The sequence below is a fragment of the Lissotriton helveticus genome, chromosome 1_2 (genome assembly GCF_964261635.1).
Source record: "Lissotriton helveticus chromosome 1_2, aLisHel1.1, whole genome shotgun sequence".
Taxonomy (NCBI): Eukaryota; Metazoa; Chordata; class Amphibia; order Caudata; family Salamandridae; genus Lissotriton; species Lissotriton helveticus.
The window spans coordinates 116970328-116984306 of NC_136058.1; the positions used below are offsets into that span (position 1 = coordinate 116970328).

General features: G+C 48.0%; 1 protein-coding gene across 1 annotated transcript in view; it reads right to left on the minus strand.

Moving 5' to 3' along the window:
* Positions 1-13979, minus strand: part of HOOK1 (hook microtubule tethering protein 1) — a 1127940-nt gene that overhangs the window by 680866 nt on the left and 433095 nt on the right. The window contains exon 8 of the mRNA XM_078669845.1: positions 6106-6189. Within this exon, the coding sequence (XP_078525971.1) occupies positions 6106-6189 (84 nt within the window). The remainder of the gene's footprint in view (positions 1-6105; positions 6190-13979) is intronic.

Here is a 13979-nt window from a genome sequence, read left to right on the forward strand (position 1 = left end):
AATGAATTAAGGATACAAAACTGTGCTCCCTGTGACCCCAGACATTTGCCTCCCACCCCTGAAAGATACAAAAATCTATGAACAAACCCACATTACATCTAGTGTCAAATTTGTGAACCACTCCCGCTAGCGTGGTGTCTCCCGTGTAACCAACTCTCCATTTAACCTGCTTTCAAAACGCCTGTACCCCGTCCCCTTGCGTGCATACTTATTAGTCACCTGACTCCCTGTATAACCCCATAGACAACAACACCCAGCTGCACTTTGTCCCGCCTTGAATGATCGACAACAATCTGACGCTGTACATTGGTCATAACTTCTTGCCTGTACATAAGGTTTCCGAATTCTATCTGTGACAAACAATAGTCCATAGGTCCACTTTCACATTCTAACCATCGTCGAAGTGTTCACTAATGTTACCAAGAACTTGCTGTCTCGCCATATGTGGAACGTCAGGTGTATCAAATCCTTCACTGAAGTATTGCTTTTTATCCGGGTGAAAAACCAACAGGGGGCATATTTTTGAAACATCATAAGGGGTGGTATGCACACCATGTCTGACCTGGTCAGAGCCGGACGCTCCACCCGCTGCGTGGCCCATCCTTGGTGTGCCCGGTCTCCGCTTGCTGCCGCTGCCGCTGCCCGTTGTGCCTCTGTTGTGCCCCTGACCCTGACCCCTGTGATCTCGCCTGACCGTATTGTATAATTTTGTAATTTTGTATTTCTGACCGTATTTGTATCTGCCCCTGTTGTGCCATTGTATTTTGTTGTGTCCTCTACCCACGGTTGTGCCCCTCCAACCCGCTCCCAGCCGCTGCTCCCCCGCGGCCCCACCCCCGTTCCCTCCTGCATCACCACTCTGCTCCCCTCCCCACTCGCCACCCCGCTCCCTTCTCCCAGCTGCTCCTCCCTCCCACTGGAAACATAGGGTTGTGTCCGCGAGGCGGGGAGCTGTGACCTGACCTGACCTGGTCAGAGCCGGTCGCTCCACCCGCTGCGTGGCCCATCCTTGGTGTGCCCGGTCTCCGCTTGCTGCCGCCGCCGCTGCCCGTTGTGCCTCTGTTGTGCCCCTGACCCTGACCCCTGTGATCTCGCCTGACCGTATTGTATCTGGTTTTGCCCGTTTTGCATGTTGTGCCTATAATTGTGTAATTTTGTATTTCTGACCGTATTTGTATCTGCCCCTGTTGTGCCATTGTATTTTGTTGTGTTCTCTACCCACGGTTATGCCCCTCCACCCCGCTCCCTGCCGCTGCTCCCCGCGGCCCCACCCCCGTTCCCTCCTGCATCACCGCTCTGCTCCCCTCCCCACTCGCCACCCAGCTGCTCCTCCCTCGCTCCGCCCCCCCCTCTCCATTTATGACAGAGTCCGCGCGAACGCGCAGCGTTCACGCGCAGCGGATGCGCCAAAGGCAAGTCCGTCTGCGCCCGTCCGCGCCTGGCCCGCGCCAGACCCCATGGCCCCCGCAGATGCCATCCCTCCCGCCGGACGTACGACACCGCCACCCTCAACGCACTCAACACCGGCCGGATCCCCGGCTGCCACAGAGCCACCCCAGGACGTACCCACGGACCATTCACCTGCCAATCCTGCAAGTTCTCCTGCATCCGGACCTGCACCACACCTGCACCCGCCAAGCCGAGCACCAACAGCAACCACCTGAAGTGCATCCTGCTCAAAACCCGCTCCGTCCACAGACACGCCGTGGAACTATGGAACCTGCTCGACACCTCATCTCCAGACGTCGCCTTCCTCACGTAAACCTGGATGAACGCCTCCTCAGTGCCCGACATCGCCATCGCCATCCGGACGGATACAAGATCACCCGGAGGGACCGCGTCAACCAGACAGGAGGAGGCATCGCCATCGTCCACAAGAACACCATCCGCATCACGACCATCGCCGACGACACCCTCGCAGCCGCCGAACATCTTCACTTCCAGATACACACCGACCCCAAGACCACACTCAGAGGCACCCTAATCTACAGACCCCCAGGACCTCGCACACAATTCAGCGAAGACATCGCAGACTTCATCAGCCCGCACGCCCTCGCCTCCTCCGACTACATCCTCCTAGGGGACCTCAACTTCCACCTGGAGAACAACAACGACAACAACACCATCACCCTGCTGGACAATCTCGCCAACCTCGCACTCAAGCAACTGGTGAACACCCCCACCCACTACGCCGGACACACGCTTGACCCAGTCTTCTCCTCCAGCAAGTACATCTCCTTCAGCCACTCCACCGGACTCCACTGGACAGACCACAGCTGCGTCCACTTCAGCTTCAGAAGGACCACGACTCACCACCACCCGCAACAGGCCCCCCGCAGGAGCTGGAACAAGATCACCACCGACCAGCTCATCACATCACTGAGCCAGAACCCTCCCGCCAGATCAACAGACCCCAACCAAGCAGCCAACAACCTCACACATTGGATCACCAACTGCGCTGACGACCTCACACCCCTGAAAAACCATCCCAGCAGGCCCAGAAGCAAGATAGCCCCCTGGTTTAACGACAACCTCAAGAACTCTAAGAAGAACTGCCGCACCCTCGAGAAAGCCTGGCGAAAAATCCCGACTACAGACAACATGACCGCCCTCAAGCACGCCACCCGCAAACACCACCAGCTGATCCACACCACCAAGAAGTCAGCATTCAAGGATCGACTAGACAACAATGCACACAACAGCAAGGAACTCTTCAACATCGTCAAAGAGCTCTCCAACCCCAGCGCCGGAAACAACGACATCACTCCCTCACAAGACCTCTGCGACTCACTCGCCTCGTTCTTCCACAGCAAGATCGCAGACATACACAACAGCTTCGGCAAACAGACCACGCACCCAACCACGGAACCAACGCCCCCCACCACCACCCTCAGCACCTGGACCCCGGTCAGCACCGAAGACACCATCCGCACGATGAACACCATTCACTCCGGATCACCAACCGACCCATGCCCCCACCACGTCTTCAACAAGGCCGACTCCGTCATCGCACCCCAACTCCGGGACATCATCAACTGCTCCTTCAACACTGCCACCTTCCCGGAGGGCTCGAAGCATGCCGAACTCAGTGCCCTCCTGAAGAAACCATCAGCAGACCCCACCGACCTCAAGAACTACCGCCCCATCTCGCTCCTCCCGTTTCCTGCCAAAGTCATCGAGAAGACCGTCAACAAACAGCTTGCCGCCTTCCTCGAGACGAACGGATCCCTCAACCACTCACAGTCCAGCTTCCGAGCCAATCACAGCACCGAGACCGCCCTCATCGTAGCCACTGACGACATCCAAACCCTGCTCGACAACGGGGAAACAGCGGCCCTCATCCTCCTGTACCTCTCCCCAGCGTTCGATACTGTCTGCCACCGCACCCTAGTACAACGCCTCAGCAACATCGGAATCCAAGAGAAGGCACTGGAGTGGATCATCTCGTTCCTCGCCGGAAGAACCCAGAGAGTCCGCCCCCCCCATTCAGATCCGAGGCCACCGAAGTCATCTGCGGGGTACCACAAGGATCATCACTCAGCCCCACCCTCTTCAACGTCTACATGAGCCCCCTCGCAGCCATCGCACACCAACACAACCTCAACATCATCTCCTACGCCGACGACACCCAGCTGATCCTCTCCCTCACAAACAATCCCGCCACCGCCAGAACCAACCTACACGAAGGGATGAAAAACGTAGCCGAGTGGATGAGGAACAGCCGCCTGAAACTGAACTCAGACAAGACTGAAGTCCTCATCCTTGGATCATCACCCTCTGCCTGGGACGACTCCTGGTGGCCCCCTGCCCTGGGCAGCGCACCCAAATCAACGGACCACGCACGAAACCTGGGCTTCATCCTGGACTCCTCCCTCTCGATGACGAGACAGGTCAACGCCGTCTCATCATCGTGTTTCAACATCCTACGCATGGTCCGAAAGATCTTCCGATGGATCCCCACCGAAACCAGGAAGACGGTCACCCAGGCACTCGTCACCAGCCGACTGGACTACGGAAACACCCTCTACACCGGAACCACAGCCAAACTGCAGAAAAGACTCCAACGCATCCAGAACGCCTCCGCACGACTCATCCTGGACATCCCCCGACACAGCCACAACTCCGGACACCTGAGAGACCTGCACTGGCTCCCCGTCAGCAAGACAATCACGTTCCGTCTTCTCACCCACGCACACAAGGCCCTCCACGACTCAAGCCCCAGGTACCTGAACAAACGCCTGACCTTCTACACTCCCACCCGCCAGCTACGATCGACCAGCCACGCCCTCGCCGTTGTTCCACGCATTCGAAGAGCCACCATGGGAGAAAGATCCTTCTCCTATCTGGCAGCCAAGACTTGGAACTCCCTCCCCATCCACCTCCGTCTCACCCAGGACCACCTCTCCTTCAAGAAGCAACTCAAGACCTGGCTGTTCGAGCAGTAGCGGACCCCTCTCCCCCAAGCGCCTTGAAACCTTCCGGGTGAGTAGCGCGCTATACAAATTTCCTGATTGATTGATTGATGTTTCACAATATAGTCAGTTTGTTCAACCTTTAGCTGTTGCGTGTGGAACTGGGCTGTGCCTTGCCCTAAAAGCACCGTCAATAGTACAATATTGATTGGAGCGCGTTATCGGCATTCCACTCCCAGACGCACTGCATAAGTGGATACTAGATTCTCTAAATGATTCGACATTAAACCTTCCTCTTAATCCAACCAAATGAATCCATAATATTTGTCAAGATTTCTTCTTTGAGTTTTTTACATTTTTGTCCTGGTCCACATGCATGGCCTAAGAGGAAGGTTTAACGTCGAATCATTCAGAGGATCTAGTATCCACTTATGCAGTGCGTCTGGGAGTGGAACGCCGATAACGCGCTCCCCACAATATTGTCTATATTTGTAACATATGTGTCTGAATGCATGTAAGAGGAATTGTATTTTGCATTTTAAATAATAGATTCAGCATTCACCATGACTACTTTTGTCCTGGAAACCTGGTGATGGCACCAACTTCTACCCGTGATAGTGGGCTGGGTTCACATAGAAGCTAAAGGAGCTTGACAGAACAGATGAGAAAGGGTGCTCAGCCCTGTAAACCTCCTTGGTACCTCAACACATGGCTTAAATGGAAACAATGGAGGAGTCCTCCCACATTCCATCACAAAATTGCTGCTGCCCCGTGATGATGAAGCTGACAGTGGCCAGCTCATGGGGAGCCGCTCCTTACACCCTGTTTAAAGAGAGCCTAGAGGGACAAGTGACAGTGATCAGTGGTTGCGGTGGGGCGCGTTTAGAGTGCTTTACCTTTTCAACCCGGCAACCGATCTAATCATTGTCAGTAAAAGCATGGAAGCATGCCTATTCGAAAGAATTTCTGTCCTAGATGTTGGTTACATATCTCGCCATACGCTGCACTACAGTCAGCAAACCAAACATGCAGCAATTGACCTGTATCTGACAAGGCTGACTGCCATATGGGCCAAAGGGCAAATGCATGATAAAACCAATTTGAGCGGAGGGTTACAAGATATGGGGACTAATTAATTCGTCTACAAGTCCCATTTAGTTGTTTGGTTGCTGAAGAAGTCTCCTCCCCCTAATAAGCTACACTATTTTCTATTGACTAACGCACACCTTATATGTTCCAAATTAAAAAAGCCAGCTCAGGAATAGCAGTATCACGTCAAGTTTTTTGTAACTTTGTGTTTTTTACTCTTCAAGTTAAGATGACTTCTTAAGACACATGACTAGCATGGATGTGTTTGTAAACAATAGGGACCAACAGAGTGGCTTTTGACCAACAGCAAAACCTTCATATTTACCCGAGCTCTTTCCGTGTGGCACAGGTCACTTTGAATTTGCAAAATCAAGTTTTCTTTACTGTTAAACTGGTACCATAAAGGCGAACACAGGTCATTTCCACCTGAGAAAATTCCATTTTAAATATGAAATACTTTTGCAATTCTTAAGGGCTTCATGTAGATGTGTTCAGCAGGTTTCCTCATCATTTAGAAAGGTCAAACGCCTGTCTATCGTAACTAGACAGAAGAAAGCGGAAATACAATTAAAGAAAACAAACGTCGGAATATTTTAACTCTTACCTGCATGTCTAGCTCTTGACAGCGTTGCTTTAATTCTTCTTTTTCTGCAAAAGCTTCATTAAGTTCTTCTACTGTCTTTTTTAACTTCAATACGTAATAAGGAAACAAACAAAATATGTTTTAGTAGTCAAGACTGACATCAATTCTGGGATGCACACTGCAGTTGACAACATTTGCCACCCATTGGAAACTGAATCTCACCGAATAAACTGCCTTGGTTCAAAAGGTGGAAATCTTGGTGGTAGATTAAATTCTCATGCAAGGGATAAGAATCCCCGGGGATTTGTTGCTGCAATCTCTCATCATATATTTTAATAAGACAAGTTCATAAATCTTTTATTTTGTGTTCTTTGGTGAAAAGCAGACCAGAAAATCCTTCATTCATGAGCATAGAGACAGACAATAACAAGATACATCTAAGAATTCGGAAAGAAAGCAGACCTCATAAACGCCACTATAGTACAGGCAGCTGGTAAAACAACATCTCACAAATAAGGAGACTAAGCTCTGTGCAACTATGCACTCTGTTTTGTGATGCAGTGAGTAAAAGGATGAGGTTTAAGTCAATATATACTTTGACATTGAAAGTGTTGTTCCTCTTGTATTGAGGTACTTAATTCTAACATTAACATCCACAATATAAAGCATGTAATTGATCATTCTACCACGAAATAGTATTCTAATGTTTGCACTCACGTAACAGCGGCAAAACTATGTTTCTGCTCGTTACAATTATAGGAATAGGAAACAAATAATATAGTGGACCCTGTTAAAGAACAAGGTGAGGGGCTTTATGTCATCAGCAAATGTACTCCACTGTTTAATCATGTAGGATATTCAATCCAGCCTATGATTTATGTACCCATGCTAAGGTTTCCCCACTTTAGACCTATAGTGTTCCAAGTAAGCTTCTATCTTTTGGTCATACCATTGGCTAGTTAGAGAACCCTTTAATAAATATAATTTTATATTTTGCGAAATACCTCAAACTTATGTTTACATTAAATATGGGTTTTTGCAGTCGGTATAAGTGCCACAGTCTGTAACAGCTATTTTACACACACACACACACGCACGCACACACGCTCACACACGCAAACAAAACAAAGGTTAAACTGATGATATGATTAGCCCTTGCAATAATATAAAAACTATTGTTTCAGAACAAAAAAAACACTGAAATTCACCAGTTAGTTTTTCTAAGCAATTATAACTTGTGGCCTGCCATGCCTCCACTTATAACCTCGTATGGTACATGATTCATGGCATCTTCAATAACATCACTGATGACATCTCAAATGATATATTCAATGACATCACTGATGACATCATCCAATGAATGTGAGAGTTTAGCATCCGCAGGTACAGCAAGGTATCAGCAAGGTACATTTAGATCTAATTTTCTATAGCCTCTTTAATGCTAATGCATATAAACTTTTCCAACATGACTAGCCTCCTAATGGGTCTTGGGTGTGTGAATTCTCCGTGAATGGTTGTGCACAGAGTGAACAACGTGCACAGCAGAAACCTGCCTACTCATTTCACATCAATTGGACACTATTGTTCGGCTATCTATAAAAGCCTTGCCACAAGGCAACATTTATATGTAATAGGTGCTTACTTTCTTAAGGTGCCTTCAAGAATGTGGAGGGAGTTGTCTCTGCTTGAGAAGTTCTGCATAGGAGTGAAGAATGTACGCACCAGGTACTTGCACACACACGTGCTTGGCTGCCCACAAGGGGTCGACATTCTGCAAAGATTTTAGTACACGATGAAGGAAGTGCAGAGCAGTGCTTTCACCACCAAAGGGGCCTTCAGTGTCTAGAGGGAGTAGAAAGGTTCTGACCAGGGTGAAGACTGTTCGCAGTAGGTAATTCCTACCCATGTCGGATTCATTGCCCATGAGAGGTCGGCTATCCATGAAAGGTTTAGTACAGGGCTTTAGCTGTGTGTAGTGGGGACTTGGCCACCTAATGGGGCTTGGGTGATTCATGAAGAGTTGTTCACAGGGTTACAAGATAAAAACCGTGTGCAGAAGGGGCTTGCCCACCCATGTCTGGTTGATTGCACAAATGAGGTGAAGTATCCAATAAGAGTTCTGTACAGGGCGAAGGAAGTGTTTAGGAGGAGCTTGGTTCACCTACGAGAGTTTATGCACCTGAAACAGTAAATTATCCTTTAAATGACTACACTATTTGGTACTTACTTTCATATCTGAATTGCTGTACTGGTTTACAGAGTATTTTGAACAGCAGTAGGTTGGGTGATGTAATCAATAATGTCATTTAAGAAGTCATCAATGATGTCATTGAACAAGTCCTGATTGACGTCATATGTGAGGTCATAAACAGTTCATGGTGGGGGCGCAAGTTATAGTTAGCTCAGTAAACTATAACTGGCGAATATCAGTATTCTTTTCTATTAAAGCAATTGGGTTTATATTAATCAAAGATCTAACTGTTACATCACTTGTTTTTTTCAGTGAATTTCTTTTTTTTTTTAAATGTAAGCTAAAATCCTTTTAAAGAACCTAACTATAGCATCAATTTTTTTCAGTGAATTTCTGAGGTTTATGTAATGTAAAATAAGACATTATTATGCACCCAACTCTCAGTGGGCAGATACACCCCCGCCATTCATGGCCTTTGGGCCGCAGGCACTGCTCCCAATCTCCCACAAGAGGCCAAACCCTGGTCAAGAACGGTGAACTGACTGCAGGGCTTGCCTATTGCCAGGCCTTGATGTCAGCCTACCCACAGGCTACTAACTCCTGCTGCGCACGGCTTTTAGCAGGTGTGAACACAAGTGGGTGCATAGAATTGAAACAGTGTAAGTCCTGGAGGCAAGTGTGGTTGTACATGGGGAAAGTTATATGGGGTACAAATCACAAAAATATGAGGCTAAAGTAGTACTCCATGTTAAATAAGGTAAAGACTGATCACACCTGATGTGGGTTGCAGAGGTAAGTTTCAAGGTAGATTGTGGCTTAAAACAAACCTTGTTCTAAAAAATCTATAAGAAAGTCCAAAGCTTATGTTAACAATAGACTATCCACAAGTCGGTATTCAGGCACATGCCCATTTCAAATAGATGTAATACAGTGTAATAGACAAATTTGTTGTAGCAAGGACGTTGTTAAAGTGTGGATGGTTATTTGCAGAACTTCGCTGAAGATTTTGTAGAACTGCAAATTGTTGAATAATGTAAAATGTGGCACAGTCCTACTTAGAGGTGGTTTGTCTCACACTGGCATGGCAAGCATGGCTCTAAGGTTATATACCATTGTGCTCTTAACAAGTGCCCAAGAGAAACAAATGTGCAAGGAGAGAGAAAACCTGTTTGCTGTAAACGGGGATACTAGGACACACCCTCTTTAGCTATATCAATCACACTAAAGGTATCCTACTGTCATTATCATTTTTCGACCCAGTTAACAGAGGTGCAGATTAATAGGGTGTATCCTCCTTATGACATTAACCCAATAATTCTACTTGTTTCTATTGGTGATCCTCACCCACTCTAACAGCGGAATGCTTCATTATCAGGTCGCATCATGGTCTCTATAAACCAGGATGGGCTCAACAATATCCAAGGTAGCACTTTGGAGAATATTGTCTTACGGGGGACTAAAGTAAAATGATCTTAAAGACACCTAGGCATCCTTTTTAATACATGGTGTTTTTACGTATGGATAAAAACGAATCTCTGGTGATCAAGGAAGATTACTACCCTGCGCCCTAAAACCGAGTCGACATGTTACAGCCCTTTTTTAGTAAGTGGCCCAAACAGGTCGCAAGCTTTCATTAGAACCCAAATATTCCCCGGTCTTGATAAAGGGGATTAATTTATGGAGATTCTAGTGGTCTAAGTTCTGTATACAATATTTGTGGAAAAGACAAACAAACACACATAACATGCAAAAGGGCTACTCGCCCAACTGTTGATTCTGTCACTTCAGGTTCCTAATTATGGAACACTCTACTGGGAGGACATGCTCCTGTGTCACACAGTCCTGAAGGGGGCAAAGTCGCTTGTAGAACCTATAATAACTCTCTTATTCTTTCCTGGCTGCTCACAGGAAGGAATAAAGGGATTACTATAGGTGTATACAAGCGACATACCATTCTCCTCGCTCAGTTTGGAGCAACAAGGATGACTTGGGTCTGCTCTTACCGGATCTTCATCAGAAGTCTGAGCAGGGGAGGTAGAGGCAGGAAGGTTACAGGGGTCCTGATCGCCAATCCAAGCAAAAGGCATGTCCGGGCAAAAGCCACTTCAGGAACTCCAACGCACAGAAGCTTGGATACTGCGGAGATGAAAAGATAAAGACTGGGTTCTCCCCAATGGTTCAAGACACCCAGTGCTGCTGCCATTCATGATCCACTGAGCAATATCAGCTGAATTTATCTATCCTGGTGTTCAAAGATCCTCCAAGGGTGCTGTGCAACCAGGAAAAGGCACCACTTCCAAAAGCGCAAAGCCTCCTTGTGCAGCACCCAAGCCCCCTACGCCCTTTGAAAAGCTTTCGGTGGGAGGCGAGTCACCTGCAGCTCCTGCAAACTGATGTGGAGATGGGCTTCCACCGGAGTCATGAGCCCTCTGATCTGATCTCATCCTCCCCAGATGACCTCTCCAACCCAGAAATTATGCATCCGTCGAGACGGTCAACTCTGGGTGGGGCAAAGAGAAGGGTCTTCTGCCGTTCCAACTTGGTGTAGTAGCCACCACTGCAGATCGTTGGTAGTCTCTATAGATACCTTGATGACATTTATAAAGTTCCTTTGGTGCTGAGCCCACTGAGACTTCACATCAAACTGCAGACCCCGCATGTGCCACCTGGTGTGGTCCACAAGCAGGATGCAGGCGTGAAGAGGCCAAGAAGCCTCAGAGCCACTCTCACTGAAAACCAGGTCAAGGGTCAAAACATCAGGACCATAGCCGAAATGTCCTAGACTCTTTGAGGTCTAGGAAAGGATCGGAAGAGCACTGTTTCCAGGATGGCGCCAATGAAGGGGAGCCGTTGTGAAAGAGTCAGGTGTGACTTCTGCACATTGATGGAAAATCCTAACAATGTCAACAGGTGGGTCGTTGTGTGGAGGTGGTTTATAACTGCACGAGGCAAGCCCGGCTTCGGCAGCCAGTCATCGAGGTATGGGAAGACTGGTATTCCAAACCTCCAAAGCGACGCCACAGTCCCTTTCCTAAACACCCAAGCTGCACTTGTAAATCCGAAGGGGAGCAGCAAAAACTGAAAGTGCACCTGGCCTACATAAACTGCAGGTAGCTTCCGTGGGATTTCAAGGCATGGATGTCCTACATATCAAACACCACAATCCACGCTCCTGGATCTAGGGTAGACAGAACTTGTGCCAGGGTGAGCATTTTGAACAGGTCCTTCGGGATAGGAAAGTTCGAAAGGTGAAGATGGAGGACAGACTGGAGACCTTTGCCCTTTTTTGGCACCAGAAAATAATGGAAATAATAACCAGGCCGACACCCTTTCTATGGATCTCTTGACCAGGAGAGCGTGAACTTCTCAGAGAATGAGCAATTGGTCCTCTGGGAGGTGTTGTGGTCGAGAAGGAATGACGGGGTTGTGTCAGGAAAGGAAGGAAGTAACCATTCTGCACAATCAAACAGCCACTGGTTGGATGTAATGCTCCTCTACCCAGGGAGGTAAAAGGTGACCTGTCTTCATACCAAATTATCGAGTGTGGCTAAATATAAATGCAAGTGGTTTTGCAGTGGCTACAAAGGAAAAATAGAGAATTGGGTTGAATGTTGCCCTTAGGAGCCTGGATGCTGATGGCTGGGTCTTCAGCATGTGCGTCCAAAGGTTTGGGAAGCCTGCTGTTGCTGAGGAAATGTTTGGTTCTGACTCTGCCGATATCCCCTACTAAAGTCTTAAAAAGAGCAAAATTGCTGGGGAAACTGCTGTGGGGCAGCTGACAAACCCAGGAAGCAATCCAGGGTAGAATCTGCATTATCTCCACAGAGGTGTGTACCGGTAAACCGCATGACTGAGGGGCTGTTGGACCTCGCTCGAAAATTCGGTGGAGCGAATCCAGGCATGAAGCTGAAGCACCACACTGGTCTTGACAGTCCTACCTGAGCAGTCGGTGGTATCCAGGCCTGAGCAAATGGAGCATGTTGCTGCTTCTTGTCCATCCTTAATAAGACTTTGGTGATTGGCCAGATATCATTTGGAACGACTGGTAAGATGTCCGCCACCATGTCCCACAACGGATAAGAATACCTGCTTTGGAGGCAGCTGGTACTGACTGATCTGAGGGCAAGGTTGGTAGAGGAAAACATATTTTTGGCGAATGTGTCCATATGTTTCAACTCTGTATCTGGTCGGGTGGTCGGGAACGCATTCTGGTTCAGTCGATGTCTTGAGACCTGCACCAACAAACGTTCTGGAGTGGGGTGCAGGAGGAGGAAAGCAGGGTCCTCCTTAGAAAGCCGATCGTGCCTCGCGATCAGCATGTTCACTACAGCGCAAGATGTGGGTTTTGCCCAGGTGCCCTTCAATGTATCTGTGAGGTGCTCATTGAATGGCTTAGGTCACAACTGAAGGAGGTTGGGGTTCGGGACTGGGACATCTGTAATCAGATAATTATGACCAGACGATCGTCATGGATAGGACACTCCACAAAGGATGGGAGAGGGGACTGTGTAGTTGCTAATTTTAACAATGAGTATGTTGTTAGATTCCTTTTAGCCCATCTAGGTAGCACTAACCCAGAGTATCAATCTAGGAAAATATCTCTTCTGCCTCTAGGGTTCTTCTATAAACCTTGTTACATCCCTATGTTGGGGTGGGCAATGCCATGTGTAGTGCAACAACCTATGGTATCCCACAGAATTCCCCATGGTCCATCGGATTTAAGTTTAGCCAATAGATTTGCACCTCTGTCTAGTTTAGATGCCTGCGACTGACTACACTCTGCAAACCCGCCCTTGTTAGAGAACATTGCAGCCCGGCCTGTTTATCTCCCTGTGACTGCTCTGAGTTCTCAGTCAAATATACCAAAGTCTCCAGTGTGTATTTTGGATAGGTCAACTACAGCTAGGGGGGCCAGCACTGTTTTCCCCCTACTAACCATAATATCATGGAATATTGCTGGCCTTCAAACAAAAACTGTTTCCACTGAGTGGTCATGTTTTATAGAGAACCAAGATATTATCATGTTCCAGGAGACCTGGTCACTGCATACGATCTTTCGCCCCAGGTTGCTGCCATTCGGTAAATCAGCAATTGCTAGTCATAAAGGGAGGCCATCTAGGGGTTTGCTTATTTGGGTGAGACAGCCGGCAGGCTGTCAGGTGGAGGAGTTAACAATAGAAAACCCTGACATATTGTCTACTTAAAATTCGCTTTGACCATGGGCTAGAACTCATATTAGTCAATGTTTATGCGATAGGGCTAGTGGGTGGGGAAGCCTCTCCTACCATTTCAAATCTTGAGTTATTCATCAAAGCATTGTAAGGGGCAAATCATCTGGTAGTAGGGGGTGATTTTAATTTTACATTTGAGCCCCTGGGTTTAGATGATAGTAGCCTAACTGGGGACGAGGAAGCGACATGGGGTATACCTTCGTTGGAGCTCACCCCGGTTAACAAATGGTCAGAGGTAGTGCTCCAGCTAAAAAGCCTGTCTCTGGAAATGGGTCTGAGGGCTGTAAACGGACAGTCAAAATCTGATAGTGAGGGTACACACACTTATAGCAACGGGATAAGAAGTAGCAGAATTGACTACTTCTTTATCAATCTGGAACTGTGGGCAAGGTTAGATGATATGAAGGTCCAGAGTAGAATGGAGAGTGATCATAATCCTCTAATCTTAACTTTAAAAACCACTGGCCAACCAA